General features: G+C 32.7%; 1 protein-coding gene across 1 annotated transcript; it reads left to right on the top strand.

The window, feature by feature from the left end:
* The first annotated feature begins 178 nt into the window (after positions 1–178).
* LOC133182088 (sorting nexin-27-like) lies at positions 179–18,720 on the top strand. Its single transcript, XM_061316807.1, has 14 exons — positions 179–453; positions 5,006–5,088; positions 5,428–5,576; positions 8,211–8,403; positions 9,187–9,257; positions 9,452–9,559; positions 10,173–10,251; positions 12,710–12,870; positions 13,101–13,190; positions 13,684–13,833; positions 14,564–14,692; positions 14,903–14,962; positions 15,759–15,800; positions 16,067–18,720. Exons 1-13 carry the CDS (start codon positions 197–199, stop codon positions 15,759–15,761), a joined length of 1,533 nt encoding a protein of 510 aa, XP_061172791.1. The 5' UTR covers positions 179–196; the 3' UTR covers positions 15,762–15,800; positions 16,067–18,720.
* The last annotated feature ends 2,061 nt before the right edge of the window (positions 18,721–20,781 follow it).

Genomic DNA, 20,781 nt, shown 5'->3' with positions numbered 1-20,781 from the left:
TCTTATAAATTTGGAAATGTTTTTAGGACTGTTCATCGGATGAAAGAAATAATAAACAAAAATTTAAGCAATAATATGTGTGTGGGTCTTCCAGAATGTATTGATCGTGGCAATGAAATTGTCATCGGGATCGGAATTCATTTAATTTTATTGAAACAAACTATAAAAAAAATTCAGTTTGGTCACATGACATAAAATGGCAGATAGCGAAGAGAGCAGTCCACCCTCTTCACCTGATATCCGAGATGATGAGCCAGGGAGACCTCGAGAGGTCACGATTACTAAATCAGAGACAGGGTTTGGCTTCAATGTGAGAGGCCAAGTTAGTGAAGGAGGTGTATTGAAGTCAATCAATGGCGTATTGTACGCTCCCTTACAACATGTCAGTGCAGTGCTAGATGGAGGAGCAGCACAGAGGGCAGGGATAAGGAAAGGGGACCGAATACTAGAGGTGTAAGTGACACTTTTGCAGCTTTGTTATAAGCTGATAAATTATGAGCATTGTATGAATGTTGAAAGCACTTTCTCTTCACGTGTATCAACATGAACACTGTACACATTGTATTGAAAGGCATTTCTTCTCAACATGCTCAAGTGAAAGTCTTGGAGTTAGAGATAGTTTGTTGGTTTATGTGGAAGTGGATAGAAAATTTACATGTATAAACAGCATTTCAAATCAGATTAATGTGATAAGGAATGAAACTGAGGAGTTGCATCTGCTTTTAAAAGAAATCAGTTTTGTAGAAATACTTTTCAGGCCGAGCACTAATCTCATGAGTAAGCCATCTCCTTCTTCCTTTAGAGTGAAGAGCCGCTGCTGTGGCATTTTAAGCTTGAATCAGCCATACAGCTTTAATATGTCAGACAGTGAAACCGATAGGGCGAGCACAGTTTCATTTTTGTAATTATTTTTTACAACTCTCTACACCTCTTAAATAGCTAGCACAGCAAGCGGCGCAAAGTGCCGCTCATCACTGCGAGCTCTTAAAGCAATGCCTGGGTGAAGAGAAAATTCGGAATTTTCACATTGATCCAAATGAATTTTTTTCTGTAGTTACCTTGAGACCCTCAATGCAATGCTTCTTGTTCTTGCTGCTAACTTCATTCTCGCAGCAACAACAACTAAAAATTCACAAAAATAAACTCACCTTAATTTGATGGATATTGCATACAGATAGTAGATTAAACGTTCTTTGTTAAAATTTTGCACTTTTCAAACTTCATTTATGGAAATGCAGCTAACATACAACGTCATGTGACATCACAGTCTAGACGTTCCAAATGTCTCGTGCGATTTGAAGAGGTGGATCTTAAAATTAGTGAACAACTGCACTTGCCCCAAGGGTCGCACCATCAACATATTATCGGTTGTCATTCTGTTTGTGATGTTACATTTTTCATTAATTTAAATTTCCTTTAGCCCGAATTTATTGTGTTTCAGAAGTTTTTTTAAAAAAACGATTTTTACCGGTATGACAAAATAGAAATATTTTCTTAGTTTGATTACTACCCTTACATCGGGATCAAGATTCTGAACTTCTTGGATTTTTCCAACAAAATTGGAAATACCTGAGTTGTTTAAGTGACAAAAATATGACATCAGTCACCAAGTTTTGTTTACTAAGGATGCAAACAATAATTTTTTGGCATGGAAATTGCATTTAATTCTTGGTTGTAATTTTTTTCCAAGTTGTTGCAGTGCATAAACCACCATGTTGCTAAGCACCGCAAAGAATTATTTGGTGTTTAGAATTTTTTCACGCTGCCTGATAAAAATTTCTTTGAACAATGTGTAAATTTCAACCCGAATTTCCTCCGTTCAAACATGTTGTCTATAGAGCTCGCTATTTAGTCCCCTACCAGTGAAACCAGAGGGAACTATAGGTTTTTGTCCTCAACTGTCTGTCCCACTTGGTTTTCTGCACTTTCTTTTCTACACACTTGCAGATACATGTATTGAGCAGATTTTTGGTATGCGAGTCTACCTTAATGAGTTACAGATCCAGTTTGCATTTCATTCCACTTTGATGAGTTTTGAAAGAATTACAGGCATTTCAGTTTTTAAGGGAAACCAGATTACACTTACTGGTAGCTAGGGGACAAGTATTGCTCATGCAGTGCTCACAAGATGCCTGCTTACCTAACCAAAATAGGTTAATTAGATATTTTCACTCCCTTTTCCCCTTTAATATGCATTTAAAAAAAAAAATCACAGTTTGGTTATATGAGCTAGTTTCTTATCCACTATTGTGCATAAAACCTACTTCACAAAAAATTCAGACTGTACTGTCTCATTCTCCTTTCTAAAAGTTTTGGATCTATATATAAAGCAATTGATTTGTGACCGAACGGGTACTTCATTAAAGAACTATAATCGAACCCTAGATACCGTAACTGATTGGTAATAATTCAGCACAAAGGGAAGTAACCATACTTATATCCATACCTCACTCAAGACACAAAGTGATGTACATGCTATTATCCAATGGAAATTCATCTATATGATTAATGGTACTCAATAGCAGCAATGTTTAAACAATTTTTGATTTGAATGCTTTTTGAAACATTTCTTAGTTTCTTAAATTAATACACATGTATTTAAATGAAAATTCTGTTTAACATACTTGGATAGTTTTACTCTGGTAGATAAATATTGATTGTTGCAAAACTTATTATTTTTATTATTAAAAAGATATATAAGACAAGCCATCGACCTTATTTAACACCTGTAAAATAAAACCTTGCAGACATCTGACATGAAAGTATACTAGATATATTGCCTTTCTCATATCTTTGTGTAAATTGAAGGATTGATCTGATCTTGGTTTCACATTTTATGATTTAATCGGTAGGTTATATTCACCCTACAATGTCACTATCAGATATAAATTTGCATGAAAAAAAAAAGAACTAATGTTATTTAGCTTCCAATGGTTACCAGAACTGTAAATGGGAAATAAAACTTAGTACATGTACAAACATACAAATATGAAAGTGGTTTATACTGTCTAGCATAAATGTTTTCATAGGTTTTTTTTCTGTAGCCTAAGTACTATGGTGTTTTTAATTTTAAGGGGGTATACATGCACTAGTGAGAATGTACCTGTAATAAAATTTTTACTTATTTCAAAAAATTCTTTTTTAGTTTTAATGGAGGAACCTTACACAAAAGTTCTGCTAAATTTGTGCTTAGTTGAAAAAATCTTGTTTAGTTTTAATATAGATGATTCAAGTGTAGAATTGATGGAGGAACCTTACACAAATGCACAGGAGTATATACTGTAAAAAGTAAATGCCTGTATTTTAGACATCTCTGTAAAAAAAAAGAGAAAAGATCGAAATCCTCTTTCAAAAAAGAAAAGATGAGTGATATTGATAATTCTTTCATTATTTTGATGACATTTTTCTATTGTGAATGAGAAGTACTATATTTGAGTGTACTTATAGTTCTTTCCTGAATCATTCAGTTAGAAGTCTAGGAATTGTAATGTTTTATTTCTATTCTCTTTTTTCCCCTCAATGTCATAGTAAACAAGTTACAGTATACTCCACAGAGAGTGCATAAGCTACATGTATGAAGTAATCTACAGATTCATGAGAGATGAAATCAATGAAGTAGATGACTTGTTGGTCTTCACAACCATAAAGCCAATCCTATCTAGGAAGAAAGCTGCTTAGATTTACATAAAATGTAGTAGTCTTTTCTCTTTATTTTTTTATGACTTAGGTACAGTAAAGTGTATTTTAGAATAAACTCTAAAACATATCAAAAGAGTTTCATTTGCTAAGTTTAAAAAAAATCAGTATGGAACAAATGTGTGAAATTAGCTATTGACATTTTAATGAGTCCTTTTTTTAAATGTTCATAATGTAAGTAAGACACTTATTTCCTTCATAATTTTGATTTGATATTTATAAATGACAGACTCGCCTGGCTTTGAATGTGTGTTATTGTTTTGTTGTAATACAATGCTTCCTGTAAGTTTTTTCCCATGTACATTTGAAACCCACCTATTTTTTTGAAAAGCTTTGATGATTCATTGCATTTGTAAAGGTATTTATTCATCAGTTAATATTTTCATGCAAAATGACTGTTGTATGAAAAGTTTTGGAGAGATATTTAATGATAGGATATTTTAAATGCGGCATACAGACAATGTTTTTGTCTCATAATGTCACACTACACAACAAATTGAAAAAGTCCTAAAAATGAGGATTAATGCACAGGTAAACTCCTGAGGAAGCATAATAAAGATAAAAGTGACCAGACTCCCATCAAAGTTTAGGAAATGTATGCAAAATGCAACATTTTAATCCTATAGTGCACTAAAAATGCAACTCTACAATCCTAAAGAGCACTAAAAATGCAGCATTTAAATCCTGTAGAGCACTAAAAATGTAACCTTTTAGGTCACTTTGCTGAAAAGAAAGTGAACTAGCAATTGTGATATTCACTAACTGTGACTTTCCAAGTTTAAACTTACCTGTATGATATAATTTTGATATATAATTTTAAATTCAACAAATGAGTTTAAAGAACATTACGTACTGTAAACCAACTTTTATTGCGAGCGAGAAATATCCGCGAGTTTTGCGACCTCCTTTTACTTGCAAATATTTCTCGTCGCGAACCAAATATTCACCTTGACCTATGTATTTATGTAGAATGTTGCCTTGGTCGTGAAAATTAGTAGTCACGGATGGATTGCAAACTGAAGAATCACGAATAAAAGATGTTGCGATTAATAATTGGTTTACAGTATTCACCAGTGTTTGTCTGTCTGTCTGCAGGAAATATCTGTAAAAGCTTGAAATGGATTTCAATGAAATTTTGGCACATTGTATGTCTGATACCATTGAAAAATTGATTACATGTATCAGGCATAAAGTGCATATATTGACATGTTGGAATCCATCTCGCAAATAAAGGTAAACCAGGTACAAAGATTTTTGTAGCACATGTTGTATTATAATAAGGTATTGAAAATGTTCACATATGTTACAGGAACCATGTTAATGTTGAAGGAGCAACACACAAACAAGTGGTGGATCTAATAAAAAGTGGAGGTGACTCTCTTGTTTTAACAGGTAATAAATTATTTTTAATGCAATCATGAATGCAGTGATGTATTTTCCCTGGGCAATTGTATTAAGGATGTCTTACAATATAATTGAAAATTGGATTTTGAACACTAAAATATTTTGATTCTTACAATTTTTTTGATGTTAAAAATAAAGGTACATGTACCGTATATATATAATCATATATTGAATCTTGAAGTGCATATTGAAAGGAGGGGGTGGGAGGGTTTGTTTAAGGAAAAAAAAATACCGATATAGGTTGCATGGTGGAATGAAAGACTTGAAAGCTTGTATTTGCCTAAACCAGTATGTCTGAGGCTACAGAGTATGTGTTTTATTCTGCAGTGATTTCTGTGCCAGAACAGGTTGCTGAGAGGTTGGAACCAAGTGATGATTCATCAGGACCCTCCTATATAGACTACTCTGAGCGACGCTCCCTCCCAATATCTATCCCTGACTACCAGACTGTAGAGCAGGGTGGAGAAAAATTTGTGGTAGGTTACAGTCTACCCCCTCCCCCCCCCCCCCCCCCCCCAAATATCTATCCCTGACTACCAGACTGTAGAGCAGGATGGAGGAAAGTTTGTGGTAAGCACAATCTTGCTCCCACCCAATTTCTATCCATGACTAAGTGAAGAAAATTCTGTATAAATCACAACTATTACAAAATGTACCTGTCATGGATGTCTTAGCTGCATGCTGTTTGAATTGACCATTTCAGGTCATTTAGATAATTGAACATCAGGTAAAATGAAGAAATGTCAATGGCAGTGACCGTTGGGTATTGTAGCAACTTTTTAGTGGCATAATAACAATATAAGAGTAATAAGGTGGCAACAACTGAATTAAATTTTGGCAAAAACTTAGTATTCACAAAATTAAGATGGTGATGATTTCTGTTAACTGTGGGTTCGTAAGATACAGCGGGGCATTATAGGTTTGAAAGTCTTTTTAGTCTGTTTTTGGTTTCTATTGATTTTATAGCTGAAAACTTCATCCTGGTACATTGAATTTCTTTAAGATCTTGTCTGACATGAGATGGGATTTGTTGAATCACCTGTAATGTCTGGCCATTATGTGGAACCATTAGTGCTGGCGGCCACCAGGAAGTCACAAACCTTAGCTCAATGGGTCTGAACAAACACCCCTCATCAACCTCACATCGAACAAATTGATTCCATTTTCTTATTTTGTCCATGTTTTCATTGATTTTAAAACAGCTGTCAGCCAAATTGTTTTATTTACTGTGCAGCAAAGTTTTCTTTTAGGGGTAGATTTTATTGAACTGTTCTCACAAAGTAAAGTATGTTCAACATTTCAGTCTGCACCAAAGCTATTCTGGAAGTGCTTAATTATTTAATTTGAGGTGCATCTACATGTATTTGAATACTTATGTATTAAAAAAAAATTCAGGCAACAGGCAAAAAAATTCAGTGTTAGATTTTCAATGGCATATTACTTATAATAAACTAGCCTATAGACTGTGATATTATAACTACTTGACACGCTTGATCAGTGTACAGTCACATGAGAAATTCTGTGGTCTAAATGTCTTATTCAAGGTCTGCTGCATATAGTCATATTGCTGCTTATTTGGATCAATTCTGAAAAATTTTGTCAAAATATTCATTATATGCAATTGATTTTTTCCCACTGAACAATGACAGGGCAAAAGTATGTCATTAAAATTTCCCATGGATCAAAATCCAAGTGACATGATTACACATCACATAGTGTGAAAGACACAAGATTGATATACATGTAATCCATTGTAAGATTGATATACATGTAATACATTGTAAAATCTGTTGTGGCTAAATAGCCTTGTAAGGTATTTTGGATTTCTTGACAAAGGAGCCATTACAGTTATCAGATAGTTATATATTGCTGACTAAGCAATTCACCCCAGTTACTGATTCGTGTTGCAGGTATTGTATAATTAATTCTAGAAGATCCAGTCTGTGGCCATGAGCAAGTCTTGGTATGAGCAGCATTTTCTCAATGGTTGATTTGATAATGATGCTAATTAACTCTCTGATAGCGTGTGTCTCCAAGCACATTCAGTTATAAAGGAGAATTCATGAGCTGGATTATAACACAGAAACATTATAGTGATACATATTGACACGATAGAAATGAAAATGAAAAGTGGGAACAGGAATATGTGGATGTCATGCTTAAGATATTTCACTAAAATACAGATGGTCAGTTTAAAAAAAAAAAATTAATTTTTTTAATTAGTAGTGGTACATGTCATTAAAATCTCATCTTTACAAAAAGAATAACAATTTTCCTACTATTGCATGAAATATGGAGATAACGAACAGTATTCAAGCTCTAAGTCCATTAAAACAATACAAATTGGGAGCAGAGCAAACATGGACCTCCAAAAACAGAGGTGGGATCAGGTGCCATGGAGGAGTGAGCATCCCCTGCCAAACTGTCACACCCGCTGTGTGCTCGTTGTCATGATCGGTAAATTATGGAAAAATCCACCGACAATTCAGTGTGTAAATAATGGCTTAACAATAAGTATGAAAAACGTCAGTCAGCATATGACTTAATGATAGATTGTATTTGCTGACAAGGTCATTGTATCGACCATAGAACTTATGAAATGATGACTTTAAACAAGACTGTTGATATTCTTTTTTCATCAACTTGTTTGTCAGTAACTAACTTACCTCATTTTAAATATTGCTCTTGCATATCAAATCAACTGAGAGATATATACACCCTATATGCAGGTGATAAGGGTATATTGCTGCATTAGTAAGGGAAGTTGACAATTGAAAAGTTTAAGTCATCACGTTTATCATAAAGCTTGGTTGTCAGATTACCATTAACATCGTTTTCTAGTAAAATATCCAAATATGAAACAGATGTGTCAGACTCTGTGGTATCTTTTATTTCAAGCTCACTGGCATATATCATGTCGACATATGAATGGAAAAGCTATTGTTGATTGATAATATATCGTCGATATATCTAAATGTCGAGTTGAAGGCCACAGCAAGAGATTTCTTTTTCTCATATACACACTATAAGATTTTGAATAAATTCTGCTTCTTAATATTATACTGTTTTTCTTTTGAGAAACATTTCATAACATATTTCATTATTTGTAGGTTTTCAATATATATATGGCTGGAAGGCATCTTTGTTCCCGAAGATACAGGGAGTTTGACACACTGCATTCTCGCTTAAAAAGAGAGTTTCCTGACTTCAGTTTTCCCAAAATGCCTGGAAAGAAGTTATTTACCCTGTCAGAACAGCAGCTGGATGCTAGGAGACGAGGCTTAGAGCAGTACCTAGAAAAAGGTAGAAATAGTGGATAAGGGTTTGGGGGAAATGCAGAGCGGATTTTTGTAGTTTTAAGTCAGCATAATGGGAAACAGAAGAAAAAAATATCAGTGCAATAGACTTTTGATGTACACTGTAAACCAACTATTATTTGTGACCAATTTTATTACCAATCTGTCAGTTTGAAATCCACCCTCAACATCTTGTGACTGAGGAAATACTCTTCATAAATGCTGCTAGAATTCAATAAATGGTTTGCAGCAAGAAATACTTGCAGTTAAAAGCTGGTCTTATAACTTACTGATATTTTTTGTAGGCAAATAAAGTTGATAAACAGTATTTTGTATTTTGAGCCTATGTATTACAGTTCATTTGAGTTGAAAAAATAATTATTACTTAGATCAAAATTTGCATTAGTCTGTTACCTTTTACTGTAAACTGTTTATTTGTTTTAACAAGAGAGATGGTGGTAAATTTTTATGAGATAAGTTTATTTTTAAGAAAGATATTTTTGCTAATTGACTACATGCACAAAATTGCTAAAAATAAAATTACATTTAAAAATTTCCTGATTTAAGGTACCAGTACTATTTTCTTGGAATGATTTATGATTTACATGCATCTCAAAATATAGCTAAGTTCATTAAGAATTGTAATATAAGCAGATGCAAATTTGGTTTATGTCAGTTGGAGTTTGTGAGGAAAGGATTAGATACACTTTATATGTAACACAATAGAAAATTGACATCTGACAGCTGAAGTTTTTTTTACTTTAAGCATTCCTTAGCAAATTTTTTTCAGTGTGTGCTGTACGGGTAATTGGTGAATGTGACTATGTGCAGGAATTTTTGGCTGCCCCAGAAATTGATCAAGTAAGCTGAAAATTTATCTTCTATTAAAGCAAGTTGATCAAGAAGTTTGTATAACCTTTTGATACCTTTGATAATAAAATTCGTGAAAACACGTCAAACTCACATGTTTTGATTTGCTTACATGTGTATGTACATCAGAATAAACTGTTTCTGTAGGGGTATTTTAACTTGCATTTAATTACTTACATTAACAGGAAAACAATCACACAAGTTCAGAGGTAGAACTGAAAGTGCTGCTTCCAGATCGCAACCTGTGTGTTGTCAAAGTTAATCGCAATGACACAGCTGATGAAGTCTATAAGGTAAGATTAAACAGGAACTAAATTTTTCTGTTTTTCACACACATTTAGAAGAATATATATATTTGTGTTGTGCAATATCCTTCTTTTTATTTATAATGACCTGTCTTAAATTACTGGATCAATTTTAACCAAATTTGCCTTGGTGAGCCTGAACAAGGGTCATGTGGACAAGGTCAAGGTTCAGAGGTATAATGGCTTATTTAGGAGTCATTGCTTGGCGCAAATGTTGCCTGTAAGGTAGTGTGTATTAATTCTAAGCTATGGCTCAGAATTTTTAATCTTGTTTGGGTTATGACTTTTTTTAAAAACTATGATTGCAGAGACACATAATTTCTTACCCAACACCACAGATACTACTGACAAGTGAAGTGTAGCAAACTTTAGCCTATAAAATTTTCAACTAGGTTTAAGATATTAACATTTACGTAGCCTTAGACTTCTTTTGAATGACTCATTTACTCAGAATTGGTTAATTTCATGAATAATGATAGCATTACAATGAAAGCTTGTTACAGAAAGGCAGGGAATCACAAAGAACAAATTATTTCTACCATCATTAAACTTTTAATTGATAAATTGGGAAATTTCAGCCAAAGTCTTTTTCTCTTTGTAGGCTGTTGTGTCCAGGCTACATATGTCAGAGACTGCAGCTCACTGCTTTTATTTATTTGAAACAGTGGAATATAATTTTGGTAAGAAATTCTTGGCAATTCATTTTTAATAAAGTCATCAACAAGAATAAAAAAGGAAATTCAATTATTATATAGAAAAGAAAGCTTTCCCATAGAATCTGTCTCTTATATTAGAACTTCCTTTTTAGGTCACCTGAGGCACTAAGATGACCTATTTCTCTCTGTTTTCATCCAATGTTTTTCATCATTCATAAACTTTTGAACATTTTCAGCTTCTTCTCTTGAACCACTAAACCAATTTCAACTAAATTTAGTATATAGCATCAATGGGCAAAGGATTCAATGGGCAAAGGGGAACCAAAATTGTGAATTTCATGATGTCTGTCAAGCATGGGACTGAGAAATCAAAATTGATGTAATCTTAAAAAAATTCTTTACTCCTGAACATCAAGCAATCAAACAGTTTGCATAATTATAATAAGTTGGAAATTCATTCCTCTGGGTCAGGATTTGGTGTTAGAGTTGGGCTCTTTTGATCATTTAGTGAAGATGCATTGATTCTTAAAAAGTCTTCCTCTTCAAAAATTGTGAAATTCAAGGCTTCTGGGTCTGGGGTTCTAGTGTTAGAATGGGACTTTATTGATCATATAACAAAATTGCATTTATACTTTGAAAATCTTCTTATCTGCTCCTGGATATTTTCAGCAAACAAACTAAGTGCATGGTAATGATGAGCAAGGTGCTTCTTTCAAGTTTGTAAAATTCATAGTTCCTGGGTCAGGGTTTCTGTTGTTAGGGTGGGATTTTATTGATCATGCTTTGAAAATGCATTATTTCTTTGGAAATATTTTGCAATGCTCCTAGGTACAGTGGAGCCTCATTTATCCAGACACTTTGGTTCCCAGTCAATTTGTCCGGATATGTGAAGTGTCCTGATACCTGAATTGCATTGATTTTAGTTATATGGCCTTTCATACCATTTCAGTAGTAAAGAATGTTGCTTTTTATCAATATGTTTTATTGTTTAAATACTTTAATATAAGTTAGTACTACTCAATACTTGTTTAAATAAATAAAAAAGTACATGTGTCATTGGAAAAAAAACATGTTTATATGGTCACATTAATTAATTCTACTTCCCCGTGTCTAATGTATCAACTTCTCCTAGTAGCATGTCGGTACGGTACTGTCGGTAGAGTCTTATTTAATATGAACGCCCATCTATGCTAAATGTGACATAATCTGCATATGTATACGAACGCTTATCATAATCATCCAAAGCAAGATCGTATTAACGATTGTATGATTTTGAAAGTGATTTTATAAATATCATCAAATCATAGAATGTGTTTCACGCACAAAATACTGTGCATAAAAAAAACTCCAATGTCATGTCTATAGATACATAAAACCATGTTACGACTATATTCTAACAGTAAAAGAAATACATTTTCCGACTACGAAAAAGTTATCCTAGACTTATAAAATTATTTTCCTTATTTAATACATATCAAAACCATGTTAGAGAAGCGAGAGTCTCTTGCGTACCTATCGACCTACAATTTACCTTGCCACAAGCCATTGATAACAGGTCGCAGGTGATCATCTTTTGAAACAAACAGCCAGGCTAGTGTTTTTACAACAATTATAACACCCAGATCAAGAAATTTGAGCACACTTGACAGACCAGTTAAGAAAATTTCGTCCTCTTTCTTAGAAATTACAAAAAATCCATATAGTTTATGACATCACATTAACAAGAATTGCCAATAATCTACTTCCAAACTGTAACATTTTTTGTTAATTCTGATTTTTCATGCAATATAAACTATTATGTGCATTTCTAGAGATTTTCAAAATTTGGTTTTCATTGGGGCAAAAATATGCTTTTGTCGCATATAGTCCTTTATTGATGTTTTCATTATACACAGGACAGCTAGATGGATTTAATATGCATTACTATAAAAACCTTTCAATCTAAATGTGTCATAGAGAAATGTTATACCTTTTAACTTTAAAAATGTAACGGACAATCCATATTGACCCCTGCAAACGAATAAAAATAAAACTTAAGGCAGTGAAAAAAAATTATCAGATTGGGTTGATTTTGATGGGTTGGTCGGAGTACATCAAACAAATAATTTTTTATTGTTGGCCTTGTGACAAATGGGAGTACAGTAATAGTACTGACATAGACACAAAAGTAGAGAGGTCTACTTTCAGAGTTGCTGCAGATTACCGGATGTAGCAACACCGTCTTTATCAGCTTATTTTGTTTTATTATATAATTATTATATGCCATTCTATAGATTCTTTACAGGGTTGTATTATACTCAGGTGACCTTTAAGGCCCTTGAGCCTCTCATTAAGAGATGATGTTTTTCAGCACTAAAGGAGGAAATGCATCTTTCATAAATAATTTAAATGTACTAATTAAGCCATTTGATATTTAGCATTAATTAAACTGTTTTTTATTTTGCCTTTAACATAAAAGCTGTGACATTTTTTGACATTTCAGACAGGAAACTACAAAATACAGAATTCCCTCACAATATATACATACAAAACTACAGTACTGCCACCTCCACTTGTATCACCTTACGACGATGGTTGTTCCCCCCCTCTCTGGAGGCCATGCTCAACTCTGATCAACAAGCAATCAATTTCCTCTTTTGGGAGGTACTACATATTCCTAAGAGCTTTAAATGTTTAATTGTATAAATTAATTATGTAACAAACCAAAGACATGCTCTTTCTTATGTGTGAATATGAAATAAAGTTTCTGAGCTTTCCTACTGCCTTGGCTCAGTCAGATTTAAAACTTTGTTAGAAATCTGATTCATTGATGTATTTAATTTTATGTGAAAATAGTTTTGATAGTCAGCTTGTCAGATTCTGTATACCTACAGGCTGTTGACTGTGTAAATAAAGGACAAATCAAAACAGAGGATAAACTCTATGAACTTAAAGCACTACAGGAATCCAACAAAAGCATTGAGGTGAGACAGCTGTGTAAAGGTAAAATACTACAAGCTATCTGTATTCTGAGGAATGTTCTTCTTATTGATATATCTCTGACATATATAAATCTTTAGATGAAATTGTTTTTAAAACATTGTTTTCTAAGATTTCATGGTAATACATATACTGGTACAATACCTGTACTGCAACATTAAATGGTTTACTTATGTTATTCTGTTGCAATTGTGAATCATGATTCATTGTCCAAAATGAAGTTTGTGAAGATGTACAGCAATCATCATTTGTCTGTCCAGTCTGAAGTTAAGAAAATCTACTTTGCGTACAAATTAACCCCCCCCCCCCCCCCCATTAACCCCCCCCCAAAAAAAAAAGAAAAATTAATTGATTCTGTAGAACCTAGGTCATATAAACAAGAACAAATATCCAGGAATCTTATTTCCAATGGCTTTCAACTTGTTCTAAATAATGAGAATTTTCTATGCATGGATATTGAAATTCTTGGTTTTTCAGTACCTGAAGGTGGCTCGACAATTAGAGGGTTATGGGGAAGTAATGTTCCCCCACTGTGCTTGTGACTCACGGAAAGATGGTCATGTGATTGCTGTGATAGGATTTGAGTGCTTCAAACTCCATGCCTGTAAAAATGATGGCACTCCAGAGGTATAATTATTTAAGGCATAAACTATCAATCCATTTCATCATGTTGCTAAGTAAAGGTACAGTAACTTGGTGTAATGTCATTAATATTTCATAATCATAGTTTACAGTTGAACTTCAGTATCTCGAACACCGATATATCGAATACTATGGATATTCGAAGTGAATTGGGAAGTCCCAACCACTTGTTCTTTAAAGTTTAAGTATATTACCCTAGATATTTCATAGCCTCAGATATATCGAGGTTTTTGACCTCAGAAATGCTAATTGTGATATCATTAACCTATGCATTTTTAGCGTATTTTCCTAAAATGTCATCAATTTTCCGTATTATAATTTTTCTATCAGATAATATAGAGCACATGCATGGCTTACAAGGACATTGAGAAATATGATTCTTTAAAGGATTTTTCACAACATTTCTGAAAATTAAAGTGGGCGACAGCTGTGGACACTATTTTCTTAAGGAAAATTCCCCCAGAAATGAGTCATTTTCTTAAGGAAAATAACCCCAGAAATAAATCACTTTGAGGCTTTTTTTGTTTAAAACTTAGAAATGTACTGAATTAAATAGTGTATTTTCAGAATGGTCCCCCTTCATGCCATATTCTTTCATGATTTATCACATTTATATACTTAACTCATATTTAAGCCTATTTCATAACTTTTTGAAAACATGAAATTTTTAGGGCATAATAGAGCCCAAACTGTACCTACTTCTTTAAATTTTCAGTCTCAAGTGATAGAATTTCAGTGGAAGGATGTGAAGTCTTATGATATTGAAGAGGAAGGAATGGCTTTCTCTTTTGAGTATGCTCGTCCTGGAAAGAAACCTCGTAATGTGCAAATATTGACACCTTACGTAAGTAGTAGAGTGTATATATTGTAACAGTTCTTCATTTTTGCAATGCTTCATTTTAAATACAACTTAAATATATATTAACTTTAAAATATTATGGATGAATTTCGAAGACTGGTGCATTTTTAGATAGAGAGTACTAATGAATTTTAAACATCATGAATATTTTCTTTGAACAGTCACAAAAAAATTAATAAATTTGTGTTTTTGCAGTATGAGTACATGAAGGAATGTTTTGATCGGATATTTGAGGAAAGAGAGCAGGAATATGCGGTAATTTAAAATTTGAAAATTAAGTATACATTAAAACAATTAAAGAAATAATTATAATGTGCCTGGAAATCAAATGAAATCGAAATGCAAAGGGCATCATTTTGGTCTGTCATTCAATTATTCCTAAATTCTAACCACCGCCATGAATTTTGTGCATAATAAGATACTTTGTCTTTTGGGTCCTGTCTTGAGGTGAAAATTTTCAATGTTACCTTCAACATACGTGCAATATTTGGTATATTATAACAAATACATATATTATGGTAGAGTGTAGATGCATAGACTGCACAGTCAATTTTTTTTTTTGGAATATCACCAGTCATCAAGTAATGTTGACTGTTACTATGTTATATCACACTGTTGGGCATGGGTGTTCAAAGGGTATAAGTATTTTATATCAAATGTTTTTTGATGAATTAGATTCAACTAATTTACATGAAACTAATGAATGTTACAATAATATGGTGATAAATATTCTAGTATATACATGTATAAGTAAGAAGGAGGTAAAGCTACCCTATACTTGTTCATACAATGTGGGACATATACTACATGTTATTACATCTATTATACAAATCCTATGTTACCTTCTTTCTGCCCTTCAATATAAAAACAAGAGTGTACAACTGGAAGCTTAAGATTTCAATGGACTGACAACATGCATAAATGAATCTAAAATCGCAGGTCAAGACTGGTTTTAAAGGCATTGTAAATAAGTAAGAATTGATTAATACAGTAAGTATATTAATAACTTCAGTTTCAGTGGTTACTAAATTCAGATGTTTTTCTCTTTCAGTGATGATTTTCAAAATAAACAAGAAACTCCCTGAGGCCAAAAGTAAGTTCACATGCTTGTTTTGTTCCTGAATGTTTGGTTATGAAAAGCTCCCAGATGAATTTTCCTCATTTACAACACAGCCCACATTGTTTCCCTTGTTCAAATACAAGGTCATTGAATACTGTACATGATTAATAAAGAAGGTTTCTGTATTTTCATTATGTAGTATAGTTGACTTCTTTTACTTTTGTGAGGAAATTGTCTTGCTGAACAAATTTACAGCTAATTCTCATTACTGAATTATCTTTTTTGCTTTTCATAAACAGATCAGCTGAAATAACTGTGTTCTTGGATATTGCAAAATCACTTTGTTGCTATAGAAACAGCAGGAAGTCCTGGTGTGCTATCATCCATGTTATAGAACTGTTACGATTTTGGATGATTGTTCTTGCAATATGCATGTTGCGGGTCAACTTCCATGTGATGTACATCTTGGTGTTAATGAAATTCAAAATCTTGTTAATAATTTTTAGGCTTCTTGTTGATCTATATTGTTATTTATTTCAATTTTATAACTGTTTAGTTTTGTATTTAGCTTGTAACAGTTCCATTGAAAGATATTTTGTGATTGTGAAAACAAGTTAGAATAATTGGTGTTTTGTGTTTGCTCAGATTTGATGGGTAGTGCTAACATCTTGCTGTAGATTTAGATGTGTAAATCCACAAGAATATCTAGTCAATTATGGGTTGATTTCTGCCACTGTAAACCCTGATATACATTTGTAAATAAATCTAAAGTTAATATGTAAATATGTAATATTGTTAAGAAAATAAATAAAATTCTAATTATGAAATATATTTTGGGGGTACACATATAAATAAACATGTTACATTTTGTTGTTCCCATAAGGGTATTATCTGCTGAAATCCTACTGCCCCCATACAAAAATCTGGCCATGCAGGCCACTGGTAGAATTTTCTGATCAAAGATTGAAGCTGTCATCAAACATTATAAATGTGTGGAGTATGCACAAAAAACATTTTAATCTAAACTTTATTTAATTCAATTCTCAAAACTAGAGTAAGGAGGCAGTTGAAGTTTTTGTAAAAAGAACACAAGAGACTAGGAATAATCTATGAGGACCTCGAATTGTGTTGATTGATCTGACTGATGCAGGTGAGATCTGTGTTCTATATAGACCTCTTGTCTTAATATGAACTGTGTCATACTCTAAAACAAAGCCAAATGCAAATTTATTTACATGTAGTTAGACTAATGTAAACAGAGTCTCTTAACTTCCGTTGTTTTAATTGATGGTAATTTTTTTGTTTTGGTCCATGTACACAAATCAAAATATGTTAAAAGCAGTGTACAGTAATCAAAATTTAAAAGCAGTCATAAGAAGTGTATATCTTCTATATATACTTTATACAGAAAGAATGACATATTTGGAATTTATTGATTGAATTTCATCTATGTAGTAATGAGCATCATTAATATGCATAGTACATGTATACATACAGACATTCAAAAATAAGCTGTTTTAAAGCCATTGTCATTAAAATCTGTGTGTGTCTTGATGGTTATGAAAAAGAATTGTTGAGAAATGAGAATTCATTATCTGTATTAAATTATCCTCATAAATCTATTTTATTCTAGATTGATAAAATATGTATATTGTTGGTATTTGTTATGTAAGGTACCATTCTGTGTCCCCAGATAATGCATGAACAAATTTATAAGCATAGAATGCATTGCTTATTCTGACTTCTGACTAGTACAAATACATGAAAATATTGATTCATCTAAAATATAAATTTTTGTCGAATTTGAAGTATTTCAACAAATATGAAGTTTTCTAAAATTAAAGATGTTCAATGTAAATTAACTGGTGATACCTTGTTTTCACAGGGTTCTGTTCATGAATTTAAAATACAGTTTTCTCTGTATTTCCTCATTCTTTTATTGTTGGCTTTATGTGACATTGGTATAAATATTGTAAAAAAAAAAAATTGAAGAAAATGTTTATCGAATGTGTTTCAACTAGTGTTTAGAAAATGAGTTAATTATACTATTACAAATATTTAGAATGGAGAATGTTCATTTCATATTTATACTATTTTGCATTAAGAAAAAATGGAGACAAAGATTGTGAATTATATTTCGTTGTTTAATGTAATGTTTCATGCATATAAATTTTATTTGTGTATTCATGTGTAATTTTTCCTTGTAAGCAATTTTGAGCATTATCTATTTAGTTGATAATGGCGCACACATTATATATCTGTACAGTAATTTCAAACATGTACATCAAATTTACACGTGTAGACTGAACTAGGTTGAATTTTGTGAGGAAAAACAAGGGTCCAAGGATTGAAATATATATACTTGTTATATTCTGTTTGATTTGTAAAATAAGAAGTAGATTAATAAAAGTGCCAGATGATAATGGCACTTAATTTAGAACCTGCAGGTTTAATTAGAGATTCCCAGTCAAAGTAATAGTTTCATTTGTATGATCATTGTCAAACATATATGAACATTTAGTTGAATGTATGACACTGGGAGGTTAAAAAATTGTATATAATGTACTAACTGGTCTTTTTTGAGGTCATGTTTGGTGAAGCTGAAAGCTGTAATTTTTGAAAATGAGAAGTTTCTATGAAATATGTTAGCCTTCATGCAAGCATACTTCCCTTGGCCATAATAATGATTTGCAATATTGAACAAAGGAAAATTTTTTTCCTGTATACAATTTTGTCTCGTGATTTTCATGCAAAGTCGTGTGTACCAAAATTTGTTGTGAAGCATTTAACTTTCACACCTTCATTTAGTGAACAATGGACACTTTTTTATCACATGTAGTATTTGGTGAGTTTTACCACTCAGAAATCTAAATTCTGGAACGTTTATTGTTTATGTTAAATATTATGATATATATCAATGACTGTTTTCAGTGAAATAAAAGTTATGATTATATACCTGTTTCTGGTTGTGATTTTAAATACATGTACATTTATATTACATGTATGTGTTGTAAAAGTTATAAATCTGTTTCAGGATATATAAATTGCAGAATTTCATATGTAGCAATTAAGTAAAAAAAAAAAAGGCCTCGGAAAGGGCTGCGCCATGCACCTGAGCATACTGCTAAAAAATGGCGCAGTGCAATACTGGTGCACTGCACTGCACCATGCAGTGCGCCCCGAAAAATGCAAACACGCTTGATTTTTTAGTTTGTAAGTTCATCACAGTCAGCGCTATCAGTATTCTTCATGGAAGTTAAATGGAATCTGTGTTGTATCATATAATAAAATTGGAACCAACATTTAGCATCCACTGGCAAAGAATCAAACTTTGCCTCCCATGTGGTTTATAAATTGTGTAAAGTCATTTTGAACGGCTGACCACAGCTTGACGAAAGTCACCCACATGGAAAATATTACCTTACATCTAATGAAGTCTACTATCTTGGCCTGTCACTTGATCTCGAAATCTTTTTTGAGAAATAAAAATTGGTGCTTTTGGTTTAAATCTGATTTTTCAAAATACTTCCTGTGTTAGATGACAAGTGATTTATGAAGTTCTTAGAAACAAAAAATCATTTCCACTAGTCAATGTCGTATATGATTTGTCAATTCCTATTGCATTTTTTTTATTTTCCTAAATTTTGTCACCAATATATGTGTGATCATAGCATCATACTATGGTATATTTTAGAATGGCCCCAATATATTTCCTCTTGACCCCTTAAATTTCAAAATGGCCCCATCATTTTATGAATAGTTGGGACATTGGCCCCACCTGATGTTTGACTTTCCCAGGCACTGGTAAAACCTATTCTGGGATTGTCACATAGTGGACAAGTAGTGGCATTTTAAACAGGGAGTATGTCAGATACTTATGTTTTGTAAATTGCACTTGTCCTATTTTAAACTATAAAAACAATACTTCACACTTATTAATTAAATTTTCAACAGAGGATATCCTATGAACATCAAGTTCAATCAGTAGAACTCATCTTAGTAATATATGCATGCAATATTTATATCCCAAAAAGCATTATACGAGGGGTGATCAAAAAGTTCGCAAACTATCTCTATATTTACAAAACCACAATCCAGATATGGCTGCTGGTTGTAAACTAGATGTGAAGAAGTGTGATTAAAATGATAGTGTAGGGTAGTTGAATAGTAAAAAATGTCAGGAATTAATTAATGGACACTACGGAGTTGATATCTGGTGTTTGCTGTTGGTTGGATAGTGAATTAGAGAAAATCAAGAAAACTTGTTGCCATCCTGTCGAAGCTCACTGGTAGGATTTATACCTGTTTATCATTTATTTTCAATTTATTGATAAAATTGCCGACTCCTGTGGACAGATGGACTGTTCTTGTTGTAAAAAATACCTTGCATGGTAAGAAATATAAGACTCGGAAAAATGTTTTAGGTTCTGTGAACAGAACACCACGGAGCATGTCACGTGACCGCCCTGATCACGTGATTTGCGCATGGGCAGAACAATGGCAGATGTGCATTATAATCAGATAGGACTACTTGAAAAAATAATGAGCACTGAAACCTCATTTTATTTCTTTTAAGGAAGTAATTCAATTAGTTCGCAAACTTTTTGATCACCCCTTGTATGTCACTTTATCGCTTATCCTGCTTTTTAAAGGCACATCATGTACATATTATTAGTCTTTCAACAGTTAGACATTTGTCCTGGGGCTCTATCATTCATGGACAGATGAGGATTGAAAACTGTAGAAATGAGGGTTCAGTAATTCTCTGCATGGTCAGTAGTCAATATTAATACAGAGTACCCGGTACACACAGTCCAGCCTCTTTAATCTGTGATCATGATCCCAAGAAAATAGTCTGGATTAATGAAGCATTACTGAAATGAATCATTTATAATTGGAAGATATATATGTAAATTCTGATCAGGGACCCTCAGAATTTGTCTGGAAGACGAAGTGTCCTGATTTTTTGGCCTGCAGACTAACAAGGCTTCACTGTATATGATAATAGTTCTTC

The sequence above is a fragment of the Saccostrea echinata genome, unplaced genomic scaffold, assembly GCF_033153115.1.
Source record: "Saccostrea echinata isolate AGI-Se365-2 ecotype Australia unplaced genomic scaffold, CSIRO_AGI_Sech_v1 ptg000009l, whole genome shotgun sequence".
In the NCBI taxonomy this organism is placed as follows: domain Eukaryota; kingdom Metazoa; phylum Mollusca; class Bivalvia; order Ostreida; family Ostreidae; genus Saccostrea; species Saccostrea echinata.
The sequence above is the reverse complement of the archived record's forward strand: the minus strand, read 5'-3'. Positions and strand labels throughout refer to the sequence as shown.